This window comes from Raphanus sativus, chromosome 7, assembly GCF_000801105.2.
Source record: "Raphanus sativus cultivar WK10039 chromosome 7, ASM80110v3, whole genome shotgun sequence".
NCBI lineage: Eukaryota > Viridiplantae > Streptophyta > Magnoliopsida > Brassicales > Brassicaceae > Raphanus > Raphanus sativus.
This window is the reverse complement of record NC_079517.1, coordinates 1,560,821-1,576,310: the sequence shown is the minus strand read 5'-3', so window position 1 is coordinate 1,576,310 and position 15,490 is coordinate 1,560,821. Positions and strand designations below refer to the sequence as shown.

At 41.2% G+C, this 15,490-nt stretch overlaps 4 protein-coding genes across 5 annotated transcripts; 3 read left to right on the top strand and 1 right to left on the bottom strand.

Annotated features, from left to right (window-relative positions):
- Nucleotides 1-890: 890 nt before the first annotated feature.
- LOC108817998 (serine/threonine-protein kinase RUNKEL) lies at nucleotides 891-6,525 on the bottom strand. The gene is made up of 10 exons (XM_018590841.2): nucleotides 6,323-6,525; nucleotides 6,130-6,219; nucleotides 5,859-5,911; nucleotides 5,696-5,771; nucleotides 5,559-5,620; nucleotides 5,388-5,466; nucleotides 5,253-5,309; nucleotides 3,509-5,128; nucleotides 2,464-3,333; nucleotides 891-2,187 (listed from the first exon to the last, which is right to left on the bottom strand). The coding sequence occupies exons 1-10, from the start codon at nucleotides 6,368-6,370 to the stop codon at nucleotides 1,054-1,056; spliced, it is 4,089 nt and encodes a 1,362-aa protein (XP_018446343.2). The 5' UTR covers nucleotides 6,371-6,525; the 3' UTR covers nucleotides 891-1,053.
- Nucleotides 6,526-6,687: 162 nt separating this feature from the next.
- Nucleotides 6,688-8,579, top strand: LOC108816181 (uncharacterized). Of its 2 annotated transcripts, XM_056990721.1 has the most exons (2): nucleotides 6,688-6,801; nucleotides 7,034-8,579. In XM_056990721.1, the coding sequence occupies exon 2, from the start codon at nucleotides 7,164-7,166 to the stop codon at nucleotides 8,274-8,276; it is 1,113 nt and encodes a 370-aa protein (XP_056846701.1). In that variant the 5' UTR covers nucleotides 6,688-6,801; nucleotides 7,034-7,163; the 3' UTR covers nucleotides 8,277-8,579. The 2 variants fall into 2 exon arrangements, with proteins under 2 accessions (XP_056846701.1, XP_056846700.1); XM_056990720.1 differs by having other exon boundaries at nucleotides 6,702-8,579.
- Nucleotides 8,580-8,970: 391 nt separating this feature from the next.
- Nucleotides 8,971-11,171, top strand: LOC108816624 (uncharacterized). Its single transcript, XM_018589188.2, has 2 exons — nucleotides 8,971-9,144; nucleotides 9,398-11,171. The coding sequence occupies exons 1-2, from the start codon at nucleotides 9,025-9,027 to the stop codon at nucleotides 11,024-11,026; spliced, it is 1,749 nt and encodes a 582-aa protein (XP_018444690.2). The 5' UTR covers nucleotides 8,971-9,024; the 3' UTR covers nucleotides 11,027-11,171.
- A 248-nt stretch (nucleotides 11,172-11,419) lies between these two features.
- On the top strand, nucleotides 11,420-15,448 carry LOC108814519 (uncharacterized). The gene is made up of 2 exons (XM_018587108.2): nucleotides 11,420-11,548; nucleotides 11,955-15,448. The coding sequence occupies exon 2, from the start codon at nucleotides 11,984-11,986 to the stop codon at nucleotides 15,278-15,280; it is 3,297 nt and encodes a 1,098-aa protein (XP_018442610.2). The 5' UTR covers nucleotides 11,420-11,548; nucleotides 11,955-11,983; the 3' UTR covers nucleotides 15,281-15,448.
- Nucleotides 15,449-15,490: the final 42 nt, after the last annotated feature.

Sequence of the window (15,490 nt, the reverse complement as noted above, 5' to 3'; positions counted from 1 at the left end):
TTTTGCCTTTCACTTGAAAATCCAAAGAAAATTATAGATTTTTCGTAATTTATATTTAAAGACTTTAATTAGGTGTCAATTTGGATTCTGAAATTTTGAATAAACTTTTTGAATTAGATGAAGGTTTACAAAAAGAACCATAGATAAACCAAAATGTTTTTTTCTAATCGTCATTAAATCTTCAACTATTTTTTTTTCTTAGATATAGAAAAATTGAAGCAAAATAGCTGTAAACGATAACTTTAGTTTACTAAAAACATCAACAATTATATTGTTTGCCTGATAAACATCAACAATTATATCCTCGAAACAGATCCGAAACACTATGAAGCAAAAATCTACATGAAAGAAAGAGAAAACAATCAGAGGTGAAAAGACAAGAAGCTTAGCTTCCAACTCCGTTGAACACGAACAGCTTCAATGGTAGGTTGTCGGGACTTCGCCACACCGGTGTGTCCAAGACCGGAGCTGAACTAGTTGTCGGGACTATCTCAGTAGATCTTTTTTTTTTTTGGTATAGAAAAAATTTAATCACAATAATTATTAAACAAGAACTTTAGTTTACTAAGAACATCAACATATTATATTGTTTTAGCTCGATAGATCATTTCAGAAACATAACCTAAAATTAGACATATCTTTAGTATCTAAACAAAATCAAACCATGCAGTTAAAAAGTGATTCATTAAAAAAGATTTCATTGATTTATTTTTCTCTTTGATTTGTTTCGGGATAAAACATTGTAAACTTTTTAACAGCTACGGTATTACACAACCCCTCCCCTTCTAGCCTTTTTCACATCTTCATTTTGAATTGGCAACATCTGTTAAAACTCATCTCGAACTTCCAACGATTCTAAGCGAAGTAGTTCGTACGTAACAAAACTATAATTGAGAGAACAAAGATATACATTGAGAGATAAGCTTTCAATGTCACATGCTCTTGAGTTTGTTTATCTCGTACATATTCAGAAAAATAGAGCTTAACAAATAGACATGACGAAATTGCAGAAATACTTGCGTTAAACAAATAACAATAAAAAGAGTTTCAAACTCAACGATGAGGCAACCTCTGCAGCTCCATAGCAACGAGAGAAGCGACGCTACTAAGACCAGCAACGTCCGAGTTCTTGATCTCAGAGACAATGGCGTTGATCTTATTGACATCGTGTCCTGATATCGACAAAATCATCGCCTGTGATAGGTACTGCTTGCACGCATAACCCAAACAATGCAAGATTCTCTTCAGAACCAACAATTGCATCTCCGTGCTCTTCCTCCCGCGCCACGAGTCCAGAATCTGTGTGATTTTAGGAAGGTTGGTCAAAAACCCCGTCGTGGCTTCTCTCGAAGCAGCTTTAAGTAGCAGCACGACGCATTCGGAGGCGATATCTGCTACTGCGATGCTCGTATCATCTAACGCCGCGAGGTGCAAGAACAAGCCAATGTTGCTACCGAAATCTGCAATGTCTCTTATACACTCTTGCGGATCAACCTCGAACGTGAAAGATGCTTCTGATAAAAGCGTTGGCTCTTTCGTGTAGTTGGAACTGAGACCTTTCTTGTTTCCAAGCGACCGTAGAAGAAAAGCTCTGCAGAGACTTAAAGTAGGCTCAAGGAAATCTTCCATGTCTTTAGCATTCACGAACTCTAGCAGATTCCCGATTCTTCTCACCACTTTGAGCTGAGAGAGTAGCTTAGTTTCCATCTCTGGAGCTGAAGCCAAGGCAAGACAGAGCTTGACGTTGTTCACATTTGCGCTTGATAAGTCTCCGAGAAGAAACTCAAAGCATTGTGAAACTGTATTCTGGTGCAGTATGTTGGAGATTTTGATGTAATCAAACTCAACGAGCATGACGAGGAGCTTCTGTGCGTAAGCTGGGATTGGATCTTCGTCTTGGATCAGTGCAGGGTAGAGTGGGAGGAAATGGGTGTTGGATACTGATTTCAAATCCTCAGATGTTTGTTGCTCGATGTCCGTGCACTCGGTTAAGAGAATTGTCATCGAATCGAACCAGATCTTCAAACAGAGAAACCGAGCGTCCCCGTCTTTGTTCCCACTGTAAATTGCAGCCAGAGATGGGAGAATCTCACGTATAATGATCTCAGCGTTTTGTTTAACCAGAGGAGCATCTTCTGCTATGCATTCTAGAACTTGAAGAAGGGTTATCCGGAAGTCATCTCTTCCCTGCACAGTATATCATATCAAGAAGGTTCACTGTGTCATAGACCATGATCAAGAAACGAGAGAAAAATGGAGAAGATTCCCAAAACATCTTGGATCTTAAACATATAACTGTATTGAACACAGGAAAGAAGTAATTTAAGTGAAAGTTCCGATACTAGTAGTATGAAATTCTGAATCCTGTCCTATACGCAATACTAACCATATTGTAGTAGAGTAACTATGATAAAGCAAAGAGTTTCAACGTTGAGAGCAACTAATCTGATTGTAACTACTGACCTGAAATGAAGCTTCCACAAGTTTTGTAAGATTTGCCAACTGGCGTAGAATTTGTTGGGTTACCAATTTGTTCTTAAACGAAGAGCTTCCAAGAAGATGAAGAACCACAGGGAACAAGTGTGCATTAGTCTTATGAGCAGCTCGATTGTTGAGGGTAGAGCCAGGTCCATGGCGTCTTCCTGTCATTAGTTGCTGGATATCACTAGTTATCGTATCCAGCAAACCCGGTATTATGGAGGCGATTACATTCACGAATGCCTCAAGACATTGTTGCACATAACTGTCTTTTTCTTTGGCTAATCTGTCCACCACAGGAAGAAATCTTGAATTGCAGAAGAAATTTGTTAGCCATCGCCTACTGTTTTTGCAGAGAAGTGCAACGAAGAGAACAGCTTTTCCCCTCAGAACTTCAGTTCCTTGCTCTATGATGGAAACCAAACTAGGGAAAAGATTTTTCTCCTCTGTCAATGTCACAAGATGCCTTCCAAAGCTTGGGAATGTGTGACTTCCAATCATAGCCATATTCAGAAGATTTAAGCAGACTTGCTGCTCGCGTGCGCTGCCTTTGACAAAAGATGAAGCTATTTCCTTCAGTGAAAGCTTTTCTACAACCGTCTGAATGCAAGGAGGATTGAAACGAGCCAGACGGACCAAACATGATCCAGCAGTCTGCCTCATGCTCTCCTGTTTCCCTACTGCCCTGTAAATATAGCAGAGGTTGCTTATCAAATCTTGGCTAGAGAAACGGGTGGCCCAGTAAGCTCCTTGACTGCAGATGTTTTCTATTGTCCTTAACGCGTAGAGCTGAGTCAGGTCATCCTCTCCTTTGCGTAAGATAGATGTTACAAGGGAGATCAAGGCATTTGAAACCTATACCAAAAAGGAAAAGAATCTGTTTAAATAGGAATCAACGAAAGATCGAACATTCACTCATTAAAATTAAGGAATGTACTTTGGTCCATCAGAATTACACCATGAACATTAAAAGCTATATAATAGTAAAGATAATCTACAGGTTTTAAAGTATAAATCTTGGAATACTAACCTGCCAACCCGATGCAGACCGGATTTCTTTAGATGGGGATTCTGTTGGTTTAAAATCCTTATGCTCATTTTGAGTTGAGATGTAGAATAGCAATTCACCTAGAGCTGCCATAGAGAATCTTCTCACTTTTTCATGCTTGTCTCTGAGGCCATTGGTAAGAGAGTCTAAAATACCAGAGTTTGCAAGGTCATCTTCAATAGCAGTAGAATGCCGAATTAACAAACCAATTAGTGAAGCAATTTGTACACGAAACGCCGGGGTCTTGGATAATCGCAGAACTTTAACAAGCACAAGCATTATTGGCCCGTTGGTCAAGATGTTGGCTGCATCAGCATTGCCACTCAGTGTCTCGAGGTATCTGATCAAATTCTGTTTCTCTGAGATGCCAGCACTACTCCCAGTCAGAACCGATATGATCCTATTGTTAAGCGGTTCTAGTTCTTGCTTCCCCATCTTACCAAAATCAGAGGCGTGTGGTGCTTCGAATGAGAGAGACGGCACAGCTTCTTTGTCAGATTTTTTGCTCGGCATGACTGGTCTAACGGAAAGATCAGATAAATGCCAAAGGACGTCACTGATGCTATTAGGTGTTTTAGACAAGTCGTGATTAACAGTAAACCCAGAAACTTCTCTTCCTCTGTGTGCTTTAACTAGAGGACTAGCACTAGGTAGCGCAGCTGACACTTCAATGGGTTCTGACTGCTCCTCGGCTTCACCAGAGGTTGGTGTTTCATTTGGAGACGAGTTCTCATCAGGGACATTATTGCTCCTAACTCCTTGTCTTTTGTGACTCTCATCTTGATTCTGAACTCTTTCATCTTGTGCACAAGGGGTGTTCTCATTTCCTTCTGATTCATCTGGTCCCTCTTCATCATTATCTTCATCAAAATCAAGTTCCATATCAGTGTTCTCGATCTTCACTTCAGCACAGTTCTCGTTGCTATTAGGTAAGGGTCTCCTGTAGTTCTCCTTCTCATTTTCCTTTTGGAGATTTGCCTTTGCGATCCTTGACAATCTTAGAATGTTCACCTGCCTGTTAGCACCCGGACGACCTCCATGCTTTTCCTCAGTTGCTTTACTAGGAAGCTTCGTTTGAACTTTAGAACCAGCAGGGGTACCCTTTTGTGGCGTCTCATGACCCCTTGAACCTTGAGTATTGTTCTCATTGTGTCTTGAACCTCCTTTTGGATCTTTCTCCCGAGACTTCGGAGGGGTCTTGTTTGGTCTGTCTCCGTTATGCTCGGAAAGACATGGCTTTGGGTGTATGCCAATCATCTTATCAAAAGTAGGCTGAGGAGGCAACTGTACTAAGTTTATCTTACTCTTCCAAAATGCATGACCACAGAGATCTGCCCATTGTATTCTCTGAGCTGGGTCTTTGATAAGAAGAGACTCAATAAGATTGACGAATGAACGGCTGGCATTTCCAGGCAGTGGAGGAGTTGGTTCTGAATGAATAGATTTCACAAGCTGGGTGAACTCTCTTGCCACAAAAGGAGGTCTGCCTGTGTAACACTCATATAACACACAGCCAAGTGCCCATAGATCAGAAGCAAAAGAATGGACCCCTCCATCTTCATAGAGTTCTGGCGCCATATAATACGGAGTCCCACGTTTTCCCTGATGCAAGTTATCACAGGAGATCAGTATTTACAGAATACAGCTTCCAATGTAATTTAATATCATAGATTCACTAGTACCGTAAAGCTCATATATAGAAAAAGGGACAGAAAAAACTGATTACCGTGGACGGAGATTTAGAAATATCGTCTAGTTTCCTTGCCAACCCAAAATCGCACAGCTGAAACACATAGCAAGATCAGATCATTTAAACCAAACAATCTCCACACCTGCAAAGAAATGACAGCAACAAGCTTACCTTAATATGTCCATTTTCATCAAGTAAGATGTTTGATGGCTTCAAATCACAATATGTAATTCCTTTGGAATGCAAGAACCTGTGAAATTCCGGGAAAAAATGTCCATAAGAGAAAACGTTTTATAGATGATCGTCGATCTAGTGTCAAACTGGTAAGGAAAAAGAGCTTACAGCAGGGCTATGACAAGATCATATGCAAGACCATAGACTGAATCTTCCGGCAGCTTAATGTCCTGCAGAACGAGTGAATTTGAGAAAAAACTGTGACCTACCATCAATAAAAGAGTTGAACAGCTACAAGCAAATACCTGCTGCAGTAGCGTCCTGAGATCACCACTAACGCAATATTCCAGAACTAACCACATGTGAGCAGAAGTTTCGTACCTGAGACACCACAAGAAGCCGATAAATTAGAAACAAACAAAATACAGAGCGCCAGATAATTGTTTAGATAATAGGGTAAGTCGTTACCACGCATAGAACTTGAGTACGTTTGGATGATTCAGCGAGTGAAGAATCCTGACCTGAAAAAAAGGAGTTTAGTAAAGTACCAAAGTTGTCAGTATCAATCATTAGATCTTCAAAAATCAATTCGATTATATCAATTCGCAAATCATTATCCAAAAATAGAAACTATCAATCAACGAATCTAGAGTGAATCCGTCACTGTTCAGAGATCAGCTCATTAAAATCAAGCATGAAATCATTGATTCGGCAAAGAGGAGACAGATCTGGTGAGTACCTCCTGAAGAACCTTGCTCTTCCTCGACTTTTCGACACTCTTGCAGGCAAAGTACTCGATCGTCTTCTTCTTCCTTCCTTTGTACACAGTCTGCAAAGAGATGCAAACCGATTTGAACAAAAAAATACGAATCAAAACACTCCAGAAACGAAGATTATCGGGGGGGGAATGGTAAAAGGAGATAAGGAATTACCGAGCATTTGCCATGACCAATAGCTTCGTAAATGTGGTACTGGTTCATCGTCTGAGCTTCAACTCGCCTGAGATCCGATTCGGAATCTTCTCAGCTCAGAGGAGGATTAGTGGCCGTTGTGGAATCGATCTGAGAAGAGAGAGAGAAACAGAGGGGGAAAATGGTAGTGAGAGAAAAATGGAAGTTTTCAAAATTCAAACCCTAGTAAGAAGAAGAAGTGGACAAATAATAGTTTAGGATTATATTTTTGAAAAACTAAGGAAGTTTACCAAAAGGTGGGCTTATTGGGCCCATAATGATCGTTAGCCCATTTATCCTGAGATGTTTTCCCGCCAATTATGAATAGGGCAAAGGGATAATACCGCCCGCCGTGAAAAGGGAAGAGAGGTAAAAATAGAGCGGCGGAAACTGTAAAAGAGTGGCAACGACGACGGAACGTTCAGCCACATTTCTCTCCGACGTCGGACTTCTTAGACAGAGTAAGTTTCTTAATCGCTTTTCTTCTTCTTCTTCCGTTGAAGTAAACTTTGAGGTTGGGCAGACATGGGCTCTTTATGATGATAAGGTAGATGGGATGCCTAGATTGTATGCTCAGATCACAAAAGTCTCTGTTCCTGGTTTCTGTCTTACTGTCACATGGCTTGAGCCTGTTCCAGATCCCAAGGAGGAAATACAGCGATATGAAAAAGGGTTGCCTGTTTCTGTTGGTAGGTTCAAACTCGGCAAAAACGAGGATATAAAAGATCGCAGAAGGTTCTCTCATCTGGTTCAGTGCAGTGAAGGGAGTAGCGCAGGTACATTCAGTGTATACCCTAAAGAAGGAGAGACGTGGGCTATCTTCATGGGTCGCTTCAAGTATATAACCTCGAGCTTTGACATCGACTGGTCAGCACATCCTGATTCACACTGTAAATACAACTATGGATTCGTCGAAGTCTTTTCAGAGGATGGTGATCATCCTAGAGTACCTATTGGATTCTTGCATAAAGCAAAAGGTTTTTCAGGTGTGTTTTGTCGCTTTAACGAAGAAGTTGATATGTCTTACGTTCTGCGTGGCTATCCAAAACAATTCTCCCACCGTGTTCCATCGTTTAAGACGACTGGAATAGAAGCAGAAGGTGTGCCTGGTCGAGGTGCTTATGAGCTGGATCCCGCAGCATTACCAGAACACATCAAAGAGATTGACGTCCCTTTACATCTACTTGAAGAGCCTACCGTGTCAAACTCTGAGGAGGGTGATAAGAAGAATACACATTCTCAATGTGTTTACTTTGCTAGCAAAGGAATAACTTTTCAAACAGGCCAAGTCTGGTCATTTTGCAGTGGTGATGATAACTTGCCCCGGCACTATGGCAAGATTCAGAAGATTACGTTTGTTCAGGCGTTTGAGCAGGATACGGTGGTTAAGTTGCATATAGGTCGGCTAAAGGCTAGAAGACCTAACAAAGGCGTCATCCAGTGGAGTTACAAGGATATGCCCATCGGCTGTGGGAATTTCAGGGCAAGAAAAGTTCTAGAGATATTCACTGATCTTGATGTGTTTTCACGCCAGTTAAGCCTAGACTCCTCAGGAGATGGGAACGACTACAGCATCTTGCCCAAGACCGGTGATGTCTGGGCAATATACAGAAACTGGTGCAGTGACCTTGAAGTCGTTGATCTCAAGTCCCAGACTTATGATCTTGTGGAAGTTCTTGATGATAAACTAGACTACGAGGTCCTGCTGTTGGCTCCTGATGGTGGCTTTAAATCTGCAGGGTTTGGTTCGGTGTATGTGGCTGCTACTGAGCATTGGATTGATGGTGCCGAGGTGAGATTCACGATCCCGGAATGTGAAATGCTCAGATTCTCGCATCAAATTCCTAGTTCGAAAGTAAGAAAAGAGTTAAATGGAACTTGGCAAGAAGTCTATGAAACTAATATTGAGGCATTGCCTGTTGACTTGATTGTCTGACTCTAGAGACGAGACAACAGTGGATCAATGAAAAGGGAGAGAAAGATGACTTTTTGCTTCTTTTTTTTTGGGTAAAATGGGTTTACTACTTAGTGGTTTTGGATGAGATGATACATTCTCCTGAACTTTCTTCAGGTGTACTAGTCCCTTGATCCATTGTTAATTCTGCTATCTATATATGTAGTTTGGTATGAAACTCTTCTTATATGTATGTGCTTTTGAGGTGAAGTAGTCCTAACGCTGGCCTTTAGGTGATCTCAGCAGTTCACTGCGTTTTTCTTGCCTTTTTGGTTTAAGATCTTTGACCCTTACATTTATTTATTTTTGTTTTGTGAAAAGTGTAAAGATTAGATGGAAAATTGACTAAACTTTCTCCATATTTTCATAGTCACTTGATTCATTGGTACTCCATCTAGTGTACAAAGTTTAAAATTCTCCTAATAAATCAGTTACTAACTAATTAGTAACTAAATCAGTTACTAACTGTTTACAAAAAAAAAATCAGTTACTAACTAAACATGATTGATAAGTATGTAAATTGACTGGACACTTTAACTTAACCCAACTGTTATAAAAATCTTTGTTTTCTATTTTTAAATTTATAAAACGTTTTTTTGTCAGTCAGGAAATTGACAAAATCTTTGAGTTTATAAGGCTAATAATAATATTAATAAAATAATATAAATATAATTTTCCCGCCAATGACAGTGGAGTATTGTTTGAAGGGAGATATATATTAGGGATAAAGATGGGGGTATCTGCTTATCTAGGACTACGGCGTATCGTCTCTCTCTCCTTTTCCGGCCAAAGTTTCCACCGGCGGCGACAACTACTCTTTTGCTTTTTGTTGCATAAATTGATCAAACCGGTTAGTCGATGGTTTCTTCTACAGTGTTTCGACTTTTGTTAATTCACTTTTATCCCATTTTTCACATCCGAATTTAGGGTTATTGCTCAATCTAGGGTTTTAGGTTTTCTCGCTTTTCTTCGTCAAAGTCTTGAGATTTGGAGCTTGATTCCGGTTTCAAATGATTTACATATGCGTTTGAAAGTTCAGCTCCCTATTTTTAATTTAGGGCGATTGAACATTATCTTACCAATGTTAACTGTCTCTTCCGCAGGAAACTTATTGTTTCTTTCGTTTTGTTGTGATGGATACCACTTCAAACGAGCTTCTTAGAAGGAAAGCTTCTGTAAATGTTGGCGAGAAGAGAAAGAGGAATGAGGATGGTGAAAGCTGCAGAGATGCAGAAAGGGGAGAAGGCTCTGAAGGTGCTGCTGGTCTGAAGTTTAATGACTTTGATAAGCTTAGGGAAGAAGTAAACTTCTCGGTTGGCCAGACATGGGCTCTTTATGATGATGATAAAGTGGATGGGATGCCTAGATTTTATGCCCGGATTAGAAAAGTTTCAGCAACTCCTACCTTTGAGCTTAGGATCAGTTACTTAGAGCCAGATCCAGATGATGAGTTACAGATTCAATGGCTTGAAGAAGACTTGCCTGTTTCTGCTGGTCAGTTCAAGCTTGGGAAACATCACAACACAAAAGACCGCTCCGTATTCTCACATGTTGTACACTGCAAGGAAGGAAGCAACACTGGCCATCTCACTGTTTCCCCGAGGAAAGGAGAGACTTGGGCTCTGTTCAAGAACTGGGATATCAACTGGTCTTCGGAGCCAGATTCTCACCGCAGTTACGAGTATGAGTTCGTTGAGGTCTTGTCTGATTACGCTGATGAAACTGGTGCATCCGTTGCGTTCTTGCGTAAAGCAAAAGGCTTTGCGAGTGTCTTCTTTCGAATGAGGGATGCAGACACATCTCAGATTCTTCCTCGCAATATATATCAGTTCTCCCACAAGGTTCCTTCCTTCAGACTAACAGGAGCTGAAGGAAAAGGTTTGCCAAAAGATGCTTATGAGCTGGACCAAGCTGCGTTACCTGAAACAATCGAAGATACAGTCGTGCCTTCACATCTATTAGCAGAGCACACCGCTTCAAACTCTGGGAGTACTAAAAAGGCTAAACCTGAAACCATCTACTTCGCTAGTAAGGGAAAGGTTTTTCAAATTGGTCAGATTTGGTCGTTTAGCAGTGGTCATGAGTTTCCTCTGTACTACGGTTTGATACAAAAGATCACTTTCACTCAGGTGCTTAATCAGGAGGCAGTCTACAAACTACATGTACGTCGGTTAAAACCTGCTCGTTCCCCTCTAGATGTGATCCAATATGAAGACAAGAAAATGCCCGTTGGTTGTGGAACTTACTACGCGAGAAATGCTCTAGAAATCATCACTGCAGATGATGTTTCGCATCAGGTAATCCCTGAAACCTCCGTTGATGGGAACGAATACACAATTCTGCCCAAGATTGGAGATGTGTGGGTGATATACAGATTCTGGAGTGAATACAGGGAGTTCAGGAAAGTGGGTGTATGCAGCTATGACGTTGTTCAAGTTCTTGATGACACTTTGGGGTATAAGGTCTTGCTACTAGAGCGTGAGCCCAGTTGTGATGATAGTGATGATGATGATGATGAAGAGAGCTTACTCTTTAGGGAAGTTACAGAGTATAAACATAACGAGATTGATGGGTCGGAGCCGATATTTACAATCACGAATTCAGAAAGACTCAGGTTCTCGCATAAGGCTCCTGCTCGGCGTGTGACCAAAGAGATAGACGGAGAGCTGAAAGACCTGATTGAAGTTGATTCAGGAGCATTGCCTTTTATGGTGACGCATGAATCTATGTGAAAAGGTTTTTCTCTTTTTTTGTGTGTTACGGTGCATGAATCTATGAACTGTGATACGAAACAGCAAGTATGTAGCCTTAGCTTCTCTGCTGTTTTAGACTTCATTGATCTCTCTGCGGTTTAACTTAATAATATAATCTTTGGCACTTTGGTAAACTATATAAATCTTAACAGATTTGTTTCCCGCTGTTGGATAAACTTTGATCGAAACAGTTCATGGACTTGATTATCTGTTTTCTTCCTCTTCATCTTTTTGTTTTCCAAAGGAGGAGCTACCCATTGTAAAAAATTTAAATGATTAGCTGGGTTTTTTTGGGCCCATAATGATCGTTAGCCCATTTATCTTGGGTTATATTTTCCCGCCAAAAATGAGTTTGGGATAAGGCATTTTACCGCCGTGAAAAGGGAAGAACGGTAAAATAGAGCGGCGAGAACTGTAAAAGACTTGCAAGTTGCAACGACGAGGGAACATTCAGCCACAGTTCTCTCTCCGACGTCGGAATCTTAGAAGGAGAGAGACAGAGTAAGCTCCTTATTCGCTTTTCTTCTTCTTCTTCCAACTTATCCGGCGAAACTCACCGCCGATATTTTCGATTAGTCTCCGTTGTTGCGTAACCCGGATCGAATCCTTCGTCTATTAAACTTCCCTGCTGTATCTGATTCACTTAGTATTGGCTTTTGCTCTCTGTATCATCATAGTCCATACCTAGGGTTGTTAGGGTGGTTTTAGAAATTTATCAAAAGGATTTTTTTTTTTTTTTTTTTTTAAGTTTCTCCGATTTTGAAATTTCAGTTGTTTACTTCTTTGATATTCTCTGCGTTGGATTTTGAATATAGGCCTGAGCAATCAATTGCTTACAGCAGTTAATCTTGTGCAAGCTCTTTGACGTTTTGCTTACTCTATTTGTTTCATTGTTGTTCATGAGAAGGCCTGAAACCTGATCAAGCTGAGATCATAATGGAGGAGGACCCACACAAGGCTAAAGCTGCGATGGAAAAGACTAACCTTGATGGTGCTCCAGGGCTTGCTCATCACAATCAGACATTCTCTTCTGCAACAAACACTGGGGAGAAGAGAAAGAGAGAGGGAGTTGTGAGTGACGAAAGAGAATCTGGAAACAGCTGCGAGACTGAACAAGTTGTTCTAGTTGGTGACACTAAGGCTATAAAAGATTTTGGTTTTGGTGGAGGAGAGGAGTCTCAGAGGTCGGTGTCTAGCAAGCGACGTGCTTTTGGTGTACAAAGCAACATAAATCTTAAAGGGTCTTTGGAAAAGAAAGAAGCAAGAGAAGAACCAGAAAGAGCAAACCAGGATTCAACCTTTAATGACTTTGATAAGCTGAGGGAAGAAAGCAAGTTTGACGTTGGACAGACATGGGCTCTTTATGATTATAATGTGGATGGGATGCCTCGATTGTATGCTCAGATCACAAAAGTTTCAGTTCCTGGTTTCTGTCTTACTGTCACATGGCTTGAGCCTGATCCAGATGACAAGGAGAAAATACAGGGGTATGAAAAAGGGTTGCCTGTTTCTGTTGGTAGGTTCAAACTCGGGAAAACCGAAGATATAAAAGATCGCGGAAGGTTCTCTCATCTGGTTCAGTGCAGTGAAGGGAGTAGCGCAGGAACATTCAGTGTATACCCAAAAGAAGGAGAGACGTGGGCTATCTTCAAGGCTCACATCACGTCTCTCTCCTCGTACTTCAACCATGACTGGTCAGCACATCCTGATTCACACTGTAAATATAACCACGGCTTCGTCGAAATCTTGTCAAAAGGTGATGATTATCGTAGAGTACCGATTGGATTCTTGCACAAAGCAAAAGGTTTTTCAGGTGTGTTTTGTCGCTTCAACAAGGAAGTTGATAAGTCTTACATTAAGAGTGGCTGTACAATGCAATTCTCCCATCGTGTTCCATCATTTAAGACGACTGGACTAGAAGCAGAAGGTGTGCCTCGTCGAGGTGCTTATGAGCTTGATCCCGCAGCATTACCAGAAAACATCAAAGAGATTGACGTCCCTTTACATCTACTCGAAGAGCCTACTCCTACAGTGTCAAACTCTGAGGAGGAGAATGATAATACACATTCTCCATGTGTTTACTTTGCTAGCAAAGGAATAACTTTTCAAACAGGCCATGTCTGGTCATTTTGCAGTGGTGATGATAACTTTCCCCGGCACTATGGCAAGATTCAAAAGATCACGTTTGTTCAGGCGTTTGAGCAGGATCCGGTAATTAAATTGCATGTAGGTCGGCTAAAGGCTAGACCTAACAAAGGAGTCATCCAGTGGAGTGACAAGGAGATGCCCACCGGCTGTGGAAATTTCAGGGCAAAAAAAATTCTAGAGATAGTCACTGATCTTGATGTGTTTTCACGCCAGATAAGCCTAGACTCCTCAGGAGATGGGAATGACTACAGCATCTTGCCCAAGACTGGTGATGTTTGGGCAATATACAGAAACTGGAGTAGTGACATTGAAGTCGTTGATCTAAAGTCCCAGACTTATGATCTTGTAGAAGTTCTTGATGATAAACTGGACTACAGGGTTCTGCTGTTGGCTCCTGTTGGTGGCTCAGCCAATTCTGCAGGTTTTGGTTCGGTGTATGTGGCTGCTACTGAGCATTGGATTGATAATGCCGACGTGAGATTCACAATCCCAAAATGTGAAATGCTCAGATTCTCGCATCAAGTTACTACTTCGAGAGTAACAAAAGAGGTACATGGAACTTGGCACGAAGTATATGAACCTGCTATTGAGGCATTTCCTGGTTTGAGCTGTGCTGTTAGTGTTGGTGAGAAGAGAAAGAGGAATGAGCATGGTGAAGACTTTGATGGTCTGAAGTTTAATGACTTTGAGAAGCTCAGGGAAGAAGTAAACTTCTCGGTTGGGCAGACTTGGGCTCTTTATGATGATGATAAAGTGGATGGGATGCCTAGATTGTATGCCAGGATCCGAAAAGTTTCAGCTCCTTCCTTTGGGCTTAGGATCACGTTCTTAGAGCCAGATCCAGATGATGAGAAACAGATCCTATGGCTTGAACAAGACTTGCCTGTTTCTGCTGGTCAGTTCAAGCTTGGGAAACATCACAACACAAAAGACCGTTCCATATTCTCACATGTTGTACACTGCATGGAAGGAAGCAACACTGGCCATCTCACTGTTTCCCCGAGAAAAGGCGAGACTTGGGCTTTGTTCAAGAACTGGGATATCAACTGGTCTTCAGAGCCAGCTTCTCACCGCAGTTACGAATATGAGTTTGTTGAGATTTTGTCTGATTACGCTGACAAAGCTGGTGTATCTGTTGCATACTTGCATAAAGCAAAAGGGTATGCAAGTGTCTTCTTTCGAAGTAGAGCAGACATATTTCGCATTCTACCTCACAGATTGTATCGATTCTCCCACAGTGTTCCTTCCTTCAAACTGACTGGAACTGAAGGTGTGCCTAAAGATGCTTATGAGCTGGACCAGGAAGCGTTACCAAAAACAATCCAAGAGATTACGATGCCCTCAGACTCTGAGACACAAAGAAAGCCTAAAGCCATCTACTTTGCTAGCGAGGGGAAAGTTTTTCAGACTGGTCAGTTTTGGTCATTTTACAGCGGTGATGATGAGTCGCCTCGGTACTACTGTAAGATTCAGAAGGTCTGTTGTACTCAGGTACTCAACCAGGAGCCAAGTTTTAAACTACAAATAAGTAGGCTAAAAACGGCTATACCTTTCCCTGAGGACGTTATCGACTGGAAACAGGGGAAAATGCCTCGTGGCTGTGGAACTTACTACCCGAGAACGGTTCTTGAAACAATCACTCCACGTGAGCTTTCACAACAGGTAATGCCTCAGACCTCTATGGATGGAAAAGAATATATAATTCTCCCCAAGGTTGGTGAAGTATGGATCACATACAGATACTGGAGTTCTGACATTGAGGTTGATGATGATTTGGATGGTTTGGGTTATGACATTGTAGAAGTTCTTGATGATACATTGGACTATAAGGTCGTATTGCTGGAGCGACAATCGTGTTATGGAGAAGATAAGAAGTTTGGGTATAAATGGTTTAGCCCAGGTACGAAGTATAAGTATAAGGAGCAGGGTGGGTCGATGCCAATATTTACGATCCCAAAGTCGGAAAGGCTCAGATTCTCGCATAGTGTTCATGCTTCTCGTATAACAAGAGAGATACATGGAGAGTTAAAAGACCTTTTTAAAGTTGACTCTAGGCCATTACCTTACTTCCTTTCTGGCGATTGAACAGATGATGAGGGAAAGGAAAGGGAAGCCAACGATTCTCTTATTTGGTTAGCTTTTGGTGCATGTGGTGAAACAGGGGTTGTTTTTGGCTAAGAATCTTAAAACTTTCTCTATGATGTTGTTTATCTATGATATGAAGCAAGGTTGGTTTTGAATTCTGTCACTAAATGTGTGTTTTCTTTTACTTGTTTTGCTGAATGATTAAAAGTT

Coding starts and splice junctions, on each gene's coding strand:
- LOC108814519 (XM_018587108.2), top strand. CDS start 11,984: ATGGAGGAGGACCCACACAAGGCTAAAGCTGCGATGGAAAAGACTAAC.
- LOC108817998 (XM_018590841.2), bottom strand. CDS start 6,370: ATGAACCAGTACCACATTTACGAAGCTATTGGTCATGGCAAATGCTCG. Junction 5,621..5,695: donor TCAGGACGCTACTGCAGCAG/GTATTTGCTTGT, acceptor CTCGTTCTGCAG/GACATTAAGCTGCCGGAAGA. Junction 3,334..3,508: donor GGTCTGCATCGGGTTGGCAG/GTTAGTATTCCA, acceptor TTTTTGGTATAG/GTTTCAAATGCCTTGATCTC.
- LOC108816181 (XM_056990720.1), top strand. CDS start 6,897: ATGCCTAGATTGTATGCTCAGATCACAAAAGTCTCTGTTCCTGGTTTC.
- LOC108816624 (XM_018589188.2), top strand. CDS start 9,025: ATGGGGGTATCTGCTTATCTAGGACTACGGCGTATCGTCTCTCTCTCC. Junction 9,145..9,397: donor TGCATAAATTGATCAAACCG/GTTAGTCGATGG, acceptor TCTCTTCCGCAG/GAAACTTATTGTTTCTTTCG.